Source organism: Bombina bombina, chromosome 1 (assembly GCF_027579735.1).
Source record: "Bombina bombina isolate aBomBom1 chromosome 1, aBomBom1.pri, whole genome shotgun sequence".
NCBI lineage: Eukaryota > Metazoa > Chordata > Amphibia > Anura > Bombinatoridae > Bombina > Bombina bombina.
Genome location: NC_069499.1, coordinates 597,543,476 through 597,558,126, shown reverse-complemented (window position 1 = coordinate 597,558,126; position 14,651 = coordinate 597,543,476). Strand labels below are relative to the sequence as shown.

General features: G+C 40.7%; 1 protein-coding gene across 1 annotated transcript in view; it reads left to right on the top strand.

Annotated features, from left to right (window-relative positions):
* The first annotated feature begins 11,900 nt into the window (after positions 1–11,900).
* F8 (coagulation factor VIII) overlaps positions 11,901–14,651 on the top strand; it is a 269,846-nt gene continuing 267,095 nt past the window's right edge. The window contains exon 1 of the mRNA XM_053698910.1: positions 11,901–12,069. Within this exon, the coding sequence (XP_053554885.1) occupies positions 11,903–12,069 (167 nt within the window). The 5' untranslated portion in view covers positions 11,901–11,902. The remainder of the gene's footprint in view (positions 12,070–14,651) is intronic.

Genomic DNA, 14,651 nt, shown 5'->3' with positions numbered 1-14,651 from the left:
GTATGGCATCCATTTTAGGAACCCAGAGATAATTTTTAGGAACCGGGAGATGGAAAAAGATGCTTTGACATCCAGTACAGGTCGTTCTCCTTCCGCCTTTGTAGACGAGGGTCCAGGACCCTCAACAGACACAACAGCAGGAAACACCACCTATGCCATCCTTTTGCACGATAGAGTACAGGTATGGCATCGATTTTAGGAACCCGGAGATAATTTTTAGGAACCGGGAAATTGAAAAAAAAACATGATTGGACACCCAGTACACTTCGTTCTCCTTCAGCCTTTTTATATGAGGGTCCCGGACCCTCAACAGAAACAACAGCAGGAAACACCACATATGCCATCCTTTTGAATAATCCAGTACAGGTATGGCATTGATTTTAGAAACCCAGAGATAATTTTTAGGAACCCGGAGATGGAAAAAGATGCTTGGACAGTACACCCAGTACAGGTCGTTCTCCTTCAGCCTTTTTATAAGAGGGTCCAGGACCCTCAACAGAAACAACAGCAGGAAACAGCACATATGCCATCCTTTTGAACAATAGAGTACAGGTATGGCATTGATTTTAGGATCCCGGAGATAAATTTTAGGAACCGGGAAATTGAACAAAAAACCATGCTTGGACACCCAGTACAGGTCGTTCTCCATTTTAGAAACCCGGAGATCATTTTTAGGAACCGGGAAATTGAACAAAAAACCATGCTTGGACACCCAGTACAGGTCGTTCTCCTTCAGCCTTTTTATATGAGGGTCCAGGACCCTCAACAGAAACAACAGCAGGAAACACCACATATGCCATCCTTTTGAACAATAGAGTACAGGTATGGCATCGATTTTAGGATCCCGGAGATAAATTTTAGGAACCGGGAAATTGAACAAAAAACCATGCTTGGACACCCAGTACAGGTCGTTCTCCTTCAGCCTTTTTATAAGAGGGTCCAGGACCTTCAACAGAAACAACAGCATGAAACACCACTTATGCCATCCTTTTGCACAATAGAGTACAGGTATGGCATCCATTTTAGAAACCCAGAGATAATTTTTAGGGACCGGGAGTCGGAAAAAGATGCTTGGACAACCAGTACACTTTGTTCTCCTTCAGCCTTTTTAGATGAGGGTCCCGGACCCTCAACAGAAACAACAGCAGGAAACACCACATATGCCATCCTTTTGCACAATAGATTACAGATATGGCATTGATTTTAGGAACCCAGAGATAATTTTTAGGAACTGGGAAATTGAACAAAAAACATGCTAGGACACCCAGAACAGGTCGTTCTCCTTCAGCCTTTTTATACGATGGCCCACGACCCTCAACAGGCACAACAGCATGAAACACCACATATGTCATCCTTTTGCACAATAGATTACAGATATGGCATTGATTTGAGGAACCCGGAGATAATTTCGAGGAACTGGGAATATTGAACAAAAAACGTGCTTGGACACCTAGTACAGGTCATTCTCCTTCAGCCTTTTTATACGATGGCCCACGACCCTCAACAGGCACAACAGCATGAAACACCACATATGCCATCCTTTTGCACAATAGATTACAGATATGGCATTTATTTGAGGAACCCGGAGATAATTTAGAGGAACCGGGAATATTGAACAAAAAACGTGCTTGGACACCCAGTACAGGTCGTTCTCCTTCAGCCTTTTTATACGATGGCCCACGACCCTCAACAGGTACAACAGCATGAAACACCACATATGCCATCCTTTTGCACAATAGAGTACAGGTATGGCATTGATTTTAGGAACCCAGAGATAATTTAGAGGAACCAGGAATATTGAACAAAAAACGTGCTTGGGCACCCAGTACAGGTCATTCTCCTTCAGCCTGTTTATACGATGGACCACGACCCTCAACAGGCACAACAGCATGAAACACCACATATGCCATCCTTTTGCACAATAGATTACAGATATGGCATTGATTTGATGAACCCGGAGATCATTTAGAGGAACCGGGAATATCGAACAAAAAACATGCTTGGACACCCAGTACAGGTCGTTCTCCTTCAGCCTTTTTAAACGATGGCCCACGACCCTCAACAGGTACAACAGCATGAAACACCACATATGCCATCCTTTTGCACAATAGAGTACAGGTATGGCATTGATTTGAGGAACCCAGAGATAATTTAGAGGAACCGGGAATATTGAACAAAAAACGTGCTTGGACACCCAGTACAGGTCGTTCTCCTTCAGCCTTTTTATACGATGGCCCACGACCCTCAATAGGCACAACAGCATGAAACACCACATATGCCATCCTTTCGAACAATAAAAGAACAGGTATGACATCGATGGAACCCGGAGATAATTCAAATTTGGGACACTGCGCGTGCAATGTACTGTGCCACCAGATATGAGTGGTGTGTTAAGTAGTACTATTCTTAACAGTTTAATCACTGTTATGTGTCTTTTTTTTGGTTTGAGTTTTGTAGCCACAGTGCTGCACCAGAGGCCAGAAAAATTAGGCATGCACGAATTGTTGCAGCTGCTGCTGTAGCAGTTGCCAGAAAAATTGATGTTTGTAGAACAGTTAGAAAGTGCCCTAAAACCTTGCGGCTTGAACACTAGTTGTTGGCGGATAAGTCACGCAAGTCATCCTGCATTCTAAGAAAAAAAAAGCCAGCGTGTGTACCATTTGTAGCCCAAGGCAGCTCATCTCATCATCAGGCCTTTTTTACTCAAATGTATCGCCCAATGTCAGTCCCTTCGGGATCCATCCCTCATTCATTTTAATAAAGGTGAGATAATCAAGACTTTTTTGACCTAGGCGACTTCTCTTCTCAGTGACAAAACCTCCTGCTGCACTGAAGGTCCTTTCTGACAGGACACTTGAAGCGGGGCAGGCCAGAAGTTTGATTGCAAATTGGGATAGCTCAGGCCACAGGTCAAGGGGTCCATCGCTCCTCAGAGTGTCGAGATCCGCAGTTAATGCTAGGTAGTCTGCTACCTGTCGGTTGAGTCTTTCTCTGAGGCTGGATCCCAAAAGTTAAAAAGGTCTGCATGTCCTCCATCAACAACACGTCAGGAAAGCGTCCTGTTCTTGCCGCCGTGGTCGTGGGAGGAGGAGGAGGATTACTTTCATCTCTTCCCCTGTTAGATTCCAGTTGTGCTGTGACATCACCCTTATACGCTGTGTAAAGCATAGTTTTTAATTTATTTTTGAAATGCTCCATCCTTTCCGACTTGCGGGAATTTGGTAATATTTCAGGTACTTTATGCTTATACCGGGGGTTTAGTAGCGTGGACACCCAGTACAGGTCGTTCTCCTTCAGCTTTTTTATACGAGGGTCCCTCAACAGGCACGACAGCATGAAAGACCCCATTTGCACAAGGTTGGATGCCGAGCTAATCATGTCCCGTTCCTCATCCTCACTGATGTCACTAAGGGTATCTTCTTCCCCCCAGCCACGTACAACACCACGGGTACCAGATAGGTGACAACAACGAGCACCCTGGGATGCCTGTTGTGCTTGGTCTTCCTCCTCCTCCTCCTCCTCCTCAAAGCCACATTCCTCCTCTGACTCCTCTTCCTCACAGTCCTCTTCCTGCATTGCCGCAGGTCCAGCAAGCGATGCTGATACACAACTCTTCCTCTTCATGCTCATCTACGGCCTGATCCAGCACTCTTCGGAAGGGCACGCTCCAGGAAGAAAACAAATGGTATGATGTCGCTGATGGTGCCTTCGGTGCGACTGACAAGGTTTGTCACCTCCTCAAAAGGACGCATGAGCCTACAGGCATTGCGCATGAGCGTCCAGTAATTTGGCAAAAAAATCCCCAGCTCCCCAGAGGCTGTCCTAGCACCCCGGTCATACAAATACTCATTAACAGCTTTTTCTTGTTGGAGCAGGCGGTCAAACATTAGGAGTGTTGAATTCCACCGTGTCAGGCTGTCGCAAATCAAGCGCCTCACTGGCAGGTTGTTTCGACGCGGGATATCGGACAAGTGCGCCATGGCCATGTAGGAACGCCTGAAATGGCCACACACCTTCCTGGCCTGCTTCAGGACGTCCTGTAAGCCTGGGTACTTATGCACAAAGCGTTGTACAATCAGATTACACACATGTGCCATGCACGGCACATGTGTCAACTTGCCCAATTTCAATGCCACCATCAAATTACTTCCATTGTCAGAAACAACCTTGCCAATCTCCAGTTGGTGCGGAGTCACTGATCCACCTGTGCGTTCAGGGCGGACAGGAGTGCTGGTGAGGTGTGACTCTCGGCTTTCAGGCAAGTCAACCCCAAGACGGCGTGACACTGCCATATCCGGGATGTTGAATAGTACCTGGGGAGCTGGGGGGGTGCCGTTGATGTGGAGCAAGACGCAGAAGCAGAAGAGGACTCAGCCGAGGAAGAGGTTATGGAAGAGGATGGAGTAGGAGGAGTAGAGGAGGTAGCAGCAGGCCTGCCTGCAAGCAGTGTTAATTTCGTCGACTAGACTAAAATGACTATAAAACTAATGAAATTCTGGTGACTGGTGAAATTCTGGTGACTAAAATACGACTAAAACTAAAATGGCATTTTAGTCAAAAGACTATGACTAAAACTAAATCAAAATGACATTTTAGTCAAAAGACTATGATTAAAACTAAATCAAAATTTGCTGACAAAAAAACATTTTATGCAAGGTGTTATAATCAATTCATATTCAATTACTGTTGTTTTGTAAATTTTACAAAACTTAATTTGATTATAAAATAGAAACAGGTTAATAAACCATTACTCCAGGAGTATATAATGAGTTTGGAAGTTCTAGAGCAGTGCTAATATCGTCGCCAAATTGTTTTCGAATCTGTGAACAATGAATTGATTCTTCCCATAGAAATAAGCATAACCCATGAATATGGGTGTAAGTTATGCTGTGCCTGTGCTAGCTGCAGAAACTTTTTGTTGTGTTGAGTTACTTAATACTTGTTTTAATTAGTAACAGAGAACTGTTAAAGTTTTTATTATGGGTAATTTGTTCAATACAGCCAATACAGTTTACAGGTTTTTTTTTTATATTTTAAAGTTACACTTCTGTTTGTTTATGAAACTTGGTTTTATTTCATTTTAAGCTTAATAAAGATGTTACATATCACAACGGCTAAATCTGTGTCTGTATTGCATGTTTAAACCTTAATATCATAAATATTAACAGGTGTTATGTTTACTCCTGGAGTATATAATCAGTTTGCAAATTATAGAGAAATGCTTAAATAATGCATTACACTTTAACTACACCCCTAAGATTTTAGTCGACTAAAATCTACTGGAGATTTAGTCGACTAAAATCTACTGGAGATTTAGTCGACTAAAATCTACTGGAGATTCAGTCGACTAAAACTAGACTAAAACTAAAACAATTCAGATGACTAAAATATGACTAAAACTAAAATGGAATTTTAGTCAAAAGACTAAAACTAAGACAAAATAGAAATTTGCTGCCAAAATTAACACTGCCTGCAAGTCGTGGCGGTGTCACCAACTCCTCTGCAGAGCCACGCATTCCATGCTTGTCAGACGTCAGCAGGTTTACCCAATGCGCAGTGTAGGTGATATACCTGCCCTGACCATGCTTTGCAGACCAGCTATCAGTGGTCATATGGACCCTTTCCCCAACGCTGTATGCCAGACATGCCATTACTTCCTTTCGCACAATCGAGTACAGGTTTGGGATTGCCTTTTGTGAAAAGAAATTTCGGCCAGGTACCTTCCACTGTGGTGTCCCAATAGATACAATTTTTTTGAAAGCATCAGACTCCACCAGCTTGTATGGTAAAAGCTGGCGGGCTAAGAGTTCAGACAAGCCAGCTGTCAAACGCCGGGAAAGGGGGTGACTTTGGGAAATTGGCTTCTTACGCTCAAACATGTCCTTGACAGACAGCTGACTGTGGGCAGATGACCAGGAACTGCTACGTAAGAGAGACTCAGTGGAGGATGGTTGAGAGGGGGCAAGGAGGACAGCAGTGGTTGACGTGGCTGAAGATGCTGGAGCAGGAGGAGGATGGCGGCTTTGAGTTTGTGTGCTGCTTCTACTCATGTGTTCTTCCCATCGGCGTTTGTGATGTGAGACCATGTGCCTTCGCAAAGCAGTTGTACCTAGGTGGGTGTTGGACTTCCCATGACTCAGTTTCTTTTGGCACAGGTTGCAAATGGCATCGCTGTTGTCAGAGGCAGACACACAAAAAAAAACCACACTGCTGAGCTCTGCGATGACGGCATTCTAGTGGTGGCAACAGCATGCGTTGATTGGCGTCAGCGTGCTGTCTGGCTGACCCCGGGTGCCGATGCATGCTGTCTGACTGTCCCACTAGCTCCTTGCGACGACCTCCCCCTGCTTCCAACTCGTCTCCTCCTCCTCCTCTCTGTCTCCCCATCTGAACTTTCGCCCTCTTCTTCTTCTCTTCTAGCAGGCACCCACGTGACATCCACCGACACATCATCATCAAACGCTTCACTTGTATCTGACACATCAACAAAGGAAGCAGCAGCGAGTACAACATCATCATCATCATCATCACACCGTACCTCCATGTCTGTAATGCTGCCTGACTGAGACATATCACTGTTATCTACATCCTCTGTCAATGATGGTTGCGCATCACTCATTTCTTCCAACTGATGTGTCAATAACTCCTCTGACAGATCAAGTGAAGCGGCTGTGGTGCTAGTGTTGGTGGTAGCGACAGGCAGGCGAGTGGCACTGGTCACTTGAAAGTTGCCCAAAGCACAGCTAGAGGTGGATGGTGCGTCAAGGTTAGGAGGACTAGGAGCAGAAGCTGTAGAAGATTGGGTGTCCTGTGTTAGCCATTCAACTAGGTCCTCCTCAGAACTTTTCGTGTCCCTGGCACCTGGCCTCTGAACAATGTGCATATTTGTAGGGTCTAAAGGAATCACAGCACCACGACCACGAAGGCACCTGTGGGGTGGCCTGCCTCTGCCTGTCATTTTTTTAAAAAAAATGTACACTTACAATACTATTAAACAAATTATGAATTATGAATATTAAAAGTACTGTGACAACAAATATGATTGGTGGCACTAGTTGGCAAGTGGGCCTGGCTGGCACACACGCTGGGAGGAAGGCAACTGCAATTAGATTACACTAGATGACTGATGTTTCACAGTCAAAAAAGTTTTTATTTTAAATATTTACAATACTGTTATAACAAATATGATTGGTGGCAGTAGTTGGCAGCAAGTGGGCCTGGCACACACGCTGGCAGGCAGGCAACTGCAATTCAATGGCACTAGCAGACTGATGATTCACAGTCAAAAAAGTTTTTATTTTAAATATTTACCATACTGTTACAGCAAATAGGATTGGTGGCACTAGTTGGCTAGTGAGCCTGGCACACACGCTGGCAGGCAGGAAACTGCAATTCAATTGCACTAGCAGACTGATGATTCACAGTCTAAGAATTTTTTATTTTAAATATTTACAATACTGTTAGAACAAATATGATTGGTGTAACTAGTTGGCAAGTAGGCCTGGCACACACGCTGGCAGACAGGCAGGCAACTGCAATTCAATTGCACTAGCAGACTGATGATTCACAGTCAAAAAAGTTTTGATTTTAAATATTTTCAAAACTGTTATAACAAATATAATTGGTGGCAATAGTTGGCAGCAAGTGGGCCTGGCACACACGCTGGCAGGCAGGCAACTTCATTTAGATTACACTAGCAGACTGATCTTTCACAGTCAAAAAATATTTTTTTAAAATATTTACACTACTGTTATAACAAATATGATTGGTGGCACTAGTTGGCAAGTGGGCCTGACACACACGCTGGGAGGAAGGCAACTGCAATTAGTTTACACTAAATGACTGAGGTTTCTCAGTCAAAAAAGTTTTTATTTTAAATATTTACAATACTGTTATAACAAATATGATTGGTGGCACTAGTTGGCAAGTGGGCCTGGCACACACGCTGGCAGGCAGGCAACTGCAATTCAATTGCACTAGCAGACTGATGATTCACTGTCAAAAAAGTTTTTATTTTAAATATTTACACTACGATTATAACAAATATGATTCATGGCACTAGTTGGAAAGTGGGCCTGGCACACACGCTGGCAGACAGGCAACTGCAATTAAATAACAATAGCAGACTAATGTAAAAGTTTGTTTTTAAAAAAGTTACACTAATGTTACAACAGATAGGAGTGATGGCACTCAGGATAGAAGTAGGCACAGTATGTGCTGGCAGCCTGACACACAGGCTGGCACTAGTGGCAGGCTGGCCTGGCAACTAAAATTAAATAACACTAGAAGACTGATGTAAAAGGTTTTTTTTTTTACAAAATTTAAACTAATGTTACACCAGATAGGAGTGGTGGACTGGCACTGAGGATGGAAGTAGGCACAGTATATGCTGGCAGCCTGACACACAGCCTGGCACTAATGGCAGCCAGGCTGGCCTGGCAACTAATATTAAATAACACTAGAAGAGGACTGATGTAAAAAAAAAATGTTTAAAAAAATGTACACTAATGTTACACCAGATATAAGTGGTGGAAAAAAGAGCTATTAATCACACTATATGATGTGGGCCTGACACACAGGCCTGATGGAAAATGAAATTAGATTACACTAGCAAAATGATTTAAAATTTTTTTTTTTAAATTTACAATAATGTTTATGAGTGGTGGCTGGAGTGGTGGCTGGCACAGCAATTAACCACAGTATATGCTGTGTGAGCCTGAGACACAGGCCTGATAGAAAATGAAATTAGATTACACTAGCAAAATGATTTAAAAGTTTTGTTTTTTAAATATTAAAAGTACTGTGTAATGTTTATGAGTGGTGGCTGGAGTGGTGGCTGGCACAGCAATTAACCACAGTATATGCTGTGTGAGCCTGAGACACAGGCCTGATAGAAAATGAAATTAGATTACACTAGCAAAATGATTTAAAAGTTTTGTTTTTTAAATTTACAATAATGTTAAGCAGATATGAGTGGTGGCTGCTGGCACAGCAATTAACCACAGTATATGCTGTGTAAGCCTGACACACAGGCCTGATAGAAAATAAAATTAGATAACACTAGCAAAATTATTTAAAAGTTTGTTTGTTTAAATTTACACTAATGTTGTTAAGCAGATATGAGTGGTGGCTGCTGGCACAGAGCAATTAACCACAGTATATGCTGTGTGAGCCTGAGACACAGGCCTGATAGAAAATGAAATTAGATTACACTAGCAAAATTATTTAAAAGTTTGTTTTTTTTTAAATTTTAAAATAATGTTAAGCAGATATGAATGGTGGCTGCTGGCACAGCTATTAACCACAGTGTATGCTGTGTAAGCCTGACACACATGCCTGATAGAAAATGACATTAGATTACACTAGCAAAATGATTTAAAAGTCTTTTTTTTAATTTTAAAATAATGTTAAGCAGATATGAGTGGTGGCTGCTGGCAGAGATATTAACCACAGTGTATGCTGTGTAAGCCTGACACACAGGCCTGATAGAAAATGAAATTAGATTACACTAGCAAAATGATTTAAAAGTTTGGTTGTTTAAATTTACACTAATGTTAAGCAGATATGAGTGGTGGCTGCTGGCACAGCTATTAACCACAGTGTATGCTGTGTAAGCCTGACACACAGGCCTGATAGAAAATGAAATTAGATTACACTAGCAAAATGATTTAAAAGTTTGGTTGTTTAAATTTACACTAATGTTAAGCAGATATGAGTGGTGGCTGCTGGCACAGCTATTAACCACAGTGTATGCTGTGTAAGCCTGACACACAGGCCTGATAGAAAATGAAATGAAATTACACTAGCAAAATGATTTAAAAGTTTGGTTGTTTAAATTTACACTAATGTTAAGCAGATATGAGTAGTGGCTGCTGGCACAGCTATTAACCACAGTGTATGCTGTGTAAGCCTGACACACAGGCCTGATAAAAAATGAGATTAGATTAAACTAGCAAAATGATTTAAAAGTTTTGTTTTTTTAAATTTAAAATAATGTTAAGCAGATATGAGTGGTGGCTACTGGCACAGCAATTAAACAACGTTGTATGCTGTGTAAGCCTGACACACAGGACTGATAGAAAATGAAATTAGATTACACTAGCAAAATGATTTAACAGTTTTGTTTTTTAAATTTAAAATAATGTTAAGCAGATATGAGTGGTGGCTGCTGGCACAGCAATTGAACAACATTGTATGCTGTGTAAGCCTGGCACACAGGCCTGATAGAAAATGAAATTAGATTACACTAGCAAAATGATTTAAAAGTTTTGTTTTTTAAATTTAAAATAATGTTAAGCAGATATGAGTGGTGGCTGCTGGCACAGCTATTAACCACAGTATGCTGTGTAAGCTTGACACACAGGCCTGATAGAAAATGAAATTAGATTACACTAGCAAAATGATTTAAAAGTTTTGTTTTTTAAATTTAAAATAATGTTAAGCAGATATCAGTGGTGGCACTAATCACAGTATATGCTGTGAGCCTCACACACAGGCTGAAAGCCAGGCAAATGCAAATAAAATTACAAATAATAATAAAAAAAAATGACTGAAGTTATAGCCCTAAAAAGGGCTTTTTGGGATGCTGTCCTTACAGCAGAGATTAGATGAGTCCTTCAGGACTGTAGTGGACACTAAATACACTAGCCTAGCTATCTATTTCCCTATAATCTCAGCAGCAGCAACACTAAAGCTCCTCTCACTAAGAAAGCAAGATCGTAATGAATCTAAAATGGCTGCTGCCAAGGAGCTGGGAGGGTCTGTGAGGGAGTGTCTGCTGCTGATTGGCTCAAATGTGTCAGAAGGCTGTGAGATACAGGGTCAAAGTTTCCTCAATGATGACAAATAGGGGGCAGATCGAACATTGCATATGTTCGCCCGCAGCGGCGAACGCGAACAAGCTATGTTCACCGGGAACTGTTCTCTGGCGAACAGTTTGCAACATCACTACTCATAAACTGATTTCTAAGCCGTTAAAGGCCAGCTTTTATCTCAGTGGCTTTTTACAGTTTTTCACCTAGACAGTGCTAGTTCCTTTATGCCATATAGATAAACATTGGGCTCACTCCCATGGAGTTATATATGAGTCAGCACTGATTGGCTAAAATGAATGTCTGTCAAAAGCACTGAGATAAGGGGGCAGTCTGCAGAGGCTTAGATACAAAGTAATCACAGAGATAAAAATGATATTAATATAACAGGGTTGGTTATATAAAACTGGGGAATGGGTAATAAAGGGATTATCTATCTTTTTAAACAATAATAATTTTCAAGTAGACTGTCCCTTTAAGGTGCCACATCCATTGACTAAAAAATTGTAAGATATATTAGTGTTAGCGGATGTGCTCCCTGGAATAGCATAAGAACTGGAGGGGCTAGAACGTTGTCTCTTTCCTAGTGTCCTTGGTCTCCATTAGCTGTTTGTTACCTACATCTTGTACCATTTCCCCATTTGAGGGCAATGTGCCTTGTCCATATAAGTTGTTTCATAGCTAGAAACATTAGTATATACTCCCAGTAACAGTTTTACTCATGAATTCAGTGTTACTTTTAATGTTAGTTGTTTAATTTCTGCATATTTTTCACTTATCTCCATTAGTCATCGTCTACGTACACTAATTTCATCATCTATTAATTTATTCCTTTACAGTTACTGGGTTCCCTTATGCTGATACATTCTTAAAATTGTCACTTGTCACCATTAGTTAATTTATTGCTAAACAGAGTGTGAATTGTGCCTATTAGTTGTATTATTCCAATATGCTTTGTCACTTGTCCCCCTCTTTGCCACTTATGTAACACACCCTTGGTTTCCTGCTGTAATGTTTCCTTCCTTCCCTAAGGCATGATTAAGGAGGGGGTCTATGTGAGGAGAGACATCATTTAGTGCCATCCAGAAGATATGGTGACTTCTTCCTGGACACTTGGCACAAAGATGTGCACACTATCCTGGTTTATTCTAGTTGTGCTGTGTCACAACTCAGTGGCCCTGACAAGAACGTATTACATTGCTGCCAGGGAACTAGACTGGGATTACAAGGATAGCAGCCTGCTGTCTGCACTACACAGGTGAGTGTGTCACTGAGACATAGAATGTCATGTGTGTGACACTGAGTGTGGGTTTTAGGAATAGCAGCTTGCTGTCTGCACTGCATAGGTGAGTGTGTCACTGAGACATAGAATGTCATGTGTGTGACACTGAGTATGTGTTACAGGTATAGTAACTTGAATGTGTGTTTTAGGAAGAGAAATTTAATGTCTGCACTGCACTGCACAGGTGAGTGTGTCACTGAGGCATGGAATGTAAAATGTCATGTGTTCCACTGAGCATGTGTTATAGGCATAGAATCCTTTCGTCTGCACTGCACAGGTGAGTGTGTCACTGAGGCACTGAATGTATTGTGTGTGACACTTAATGTATTGTGTGTGACACTGAATGTGTGTTACAGGAATAGCAATTTAATGTCTGCACTGCACAGGTGAGTGTGTCACTGAGCCATGGGGCATGTGTTACAGGAATAATTGCCTGCGCTGCTACCTGTACTGCACAGGTGTGTGTCACCGAGACAACGAATGCAATGTGTGTGACAGTGTGTGTTACAGCAATAGCAGCCTGCTGTCTGCACTGCACAGGTGTGCCACTGAATCATAGAATCTCATGTATGAGACACTGAGTGTGTGTTACAGGGTTAGCAGCCTGCTGTCCGCACTGCACAGGTGTGTCACTACATGTATGACTTTGTTATTAATGCAAAAACATTTCGCACTGTATGTGAAAGGCAGAAGTGGGCTGGTATTGTGAACACATTTTATATCATATTTAAATAGTATATTCTCTAGATCTATATACAGGTTAATGACATTGAGAGTGGTTTTCCATTATTTTATGAGGGTATGTATTGTAAATAGAAAAATACTGAATATTTTAGAATCTTTATGTATGTTAGAATTATTGTGGGGAATGCAGAGGTTTGAATAACCCTGTAGGAGAATGAGATAATTTTGCAGTTTTTGTAGTTTATGATCCACTTGATTAGAAATCACAACATGTGAGTTATAAACAAACATTAACAGAAACAGATTGCTCCACACCATAGCTGCTGGGGTCCTGATCTCAATTTTCCTGCAGATCCCCTTAGCTGTACAGGATATCACATACTCAATAAATATACATATGTAAATGAACATGTAAATATGTAAATTAACATATACATATACAAATGAACATATACATATGTAATTGTTTGTCCTGCCCACTGCAGAAATACTACATAATAGCAATGAATAGAGCAAAGCCCAGGCTCAGCAAAGGGCATACAGGGCATTTATCAGGAGGAAGCAGCACTCCAAAACAGTAGGTTAAAAATTCCAATCTTTATTTGAACATTTAAAAAAATGAAAAACATGTCCAATGCAAGACAGCAGAGCACAGCACAAAAGCAAAAGTTCACAGGAGGGGGGAGCGGAGTCCTAACATGTTTCGTGCTGTTCAGCACTTAATCATAGGATAACTCCCCACCTGTGTGATACACAATTTAACTATCTCTTGGCCAATCAGAATTTTCAAGGCCAAGTCACACCTTCACAATCAAATATTCAGGTGTGAATAGTGCATCACAAACAGTGGTAGAATAATGTAATAGTGTGCAATAACAAATAATAAAAAAAATAATAGGACAATTAAATAAAAACAACATGAACATTTTTTTGTGAAAGAATGAAAAAAACATATCATTGCAAGTTCCCATTATTGAACTTATAATGTATACATGAAAACGCTATACAAGCGTGCATGTTCCAAAAAAGGATATTTTGCAAAAGCAATTATTGCATTAAAATATCAATAATGGAAAATTTAGATTACATAATTCTATGCATAGCCTCAAACTACATATGAGTTTTTTATTATTAATGTCTAGACCTGACTCTTAATATTCTGGTCTGACATGACAATATAATAAACTGTAATGAATATGATGTATGATGAATGTTATAAAGAAAATTACATTAAAGAGTCTTACAGAAAGGCCATTTCAAAAAATTATCATTATCTAAAGGGAGAAAAAGCTTAGAAAACACACTTGATCATGTGCAAATTGCTGTATACTAAAATTTCATTGGCATAATATGTGGGTTAGAGCATAAATGATGATGCTGAAGTTAATGTAGGTCGATGTAGAGTGACATCTGATTATTGGGGCAGGGCATATTAGTCACAGATAAGGGACACAAATAACTGATATTGTTATAACCCATACATAAATATTATGTTAATGTGAAAACATATACATAAATCATTAAAGGTATTGGATGTTGTAACTTCCATAGAAGTTACAATTTTAACAGGTATTCCATTTCATAGCTACTATTATACGTTCTTTAACCCAAGATCAGCCAAACAATAGATATATTTATTCAACAAAGTAACTGATGTCCCATTCCTTGTTAAGACCATGGGGTGTTCTGGTATTAAGTTTCCATATCCAATAAAGCTCTTTTTTGGATAGTATGGTATAAATATTGCCACCTCGAATAGACCTTTTGGCTACATCAATTACTTTTACTGTGAACTTCGGTTGATCCGTGAAATGTAAACCATTAAAGTGTCTTGCTACACTGGAATCCTTGTTATAGTTTTTTATGTCTCTTCT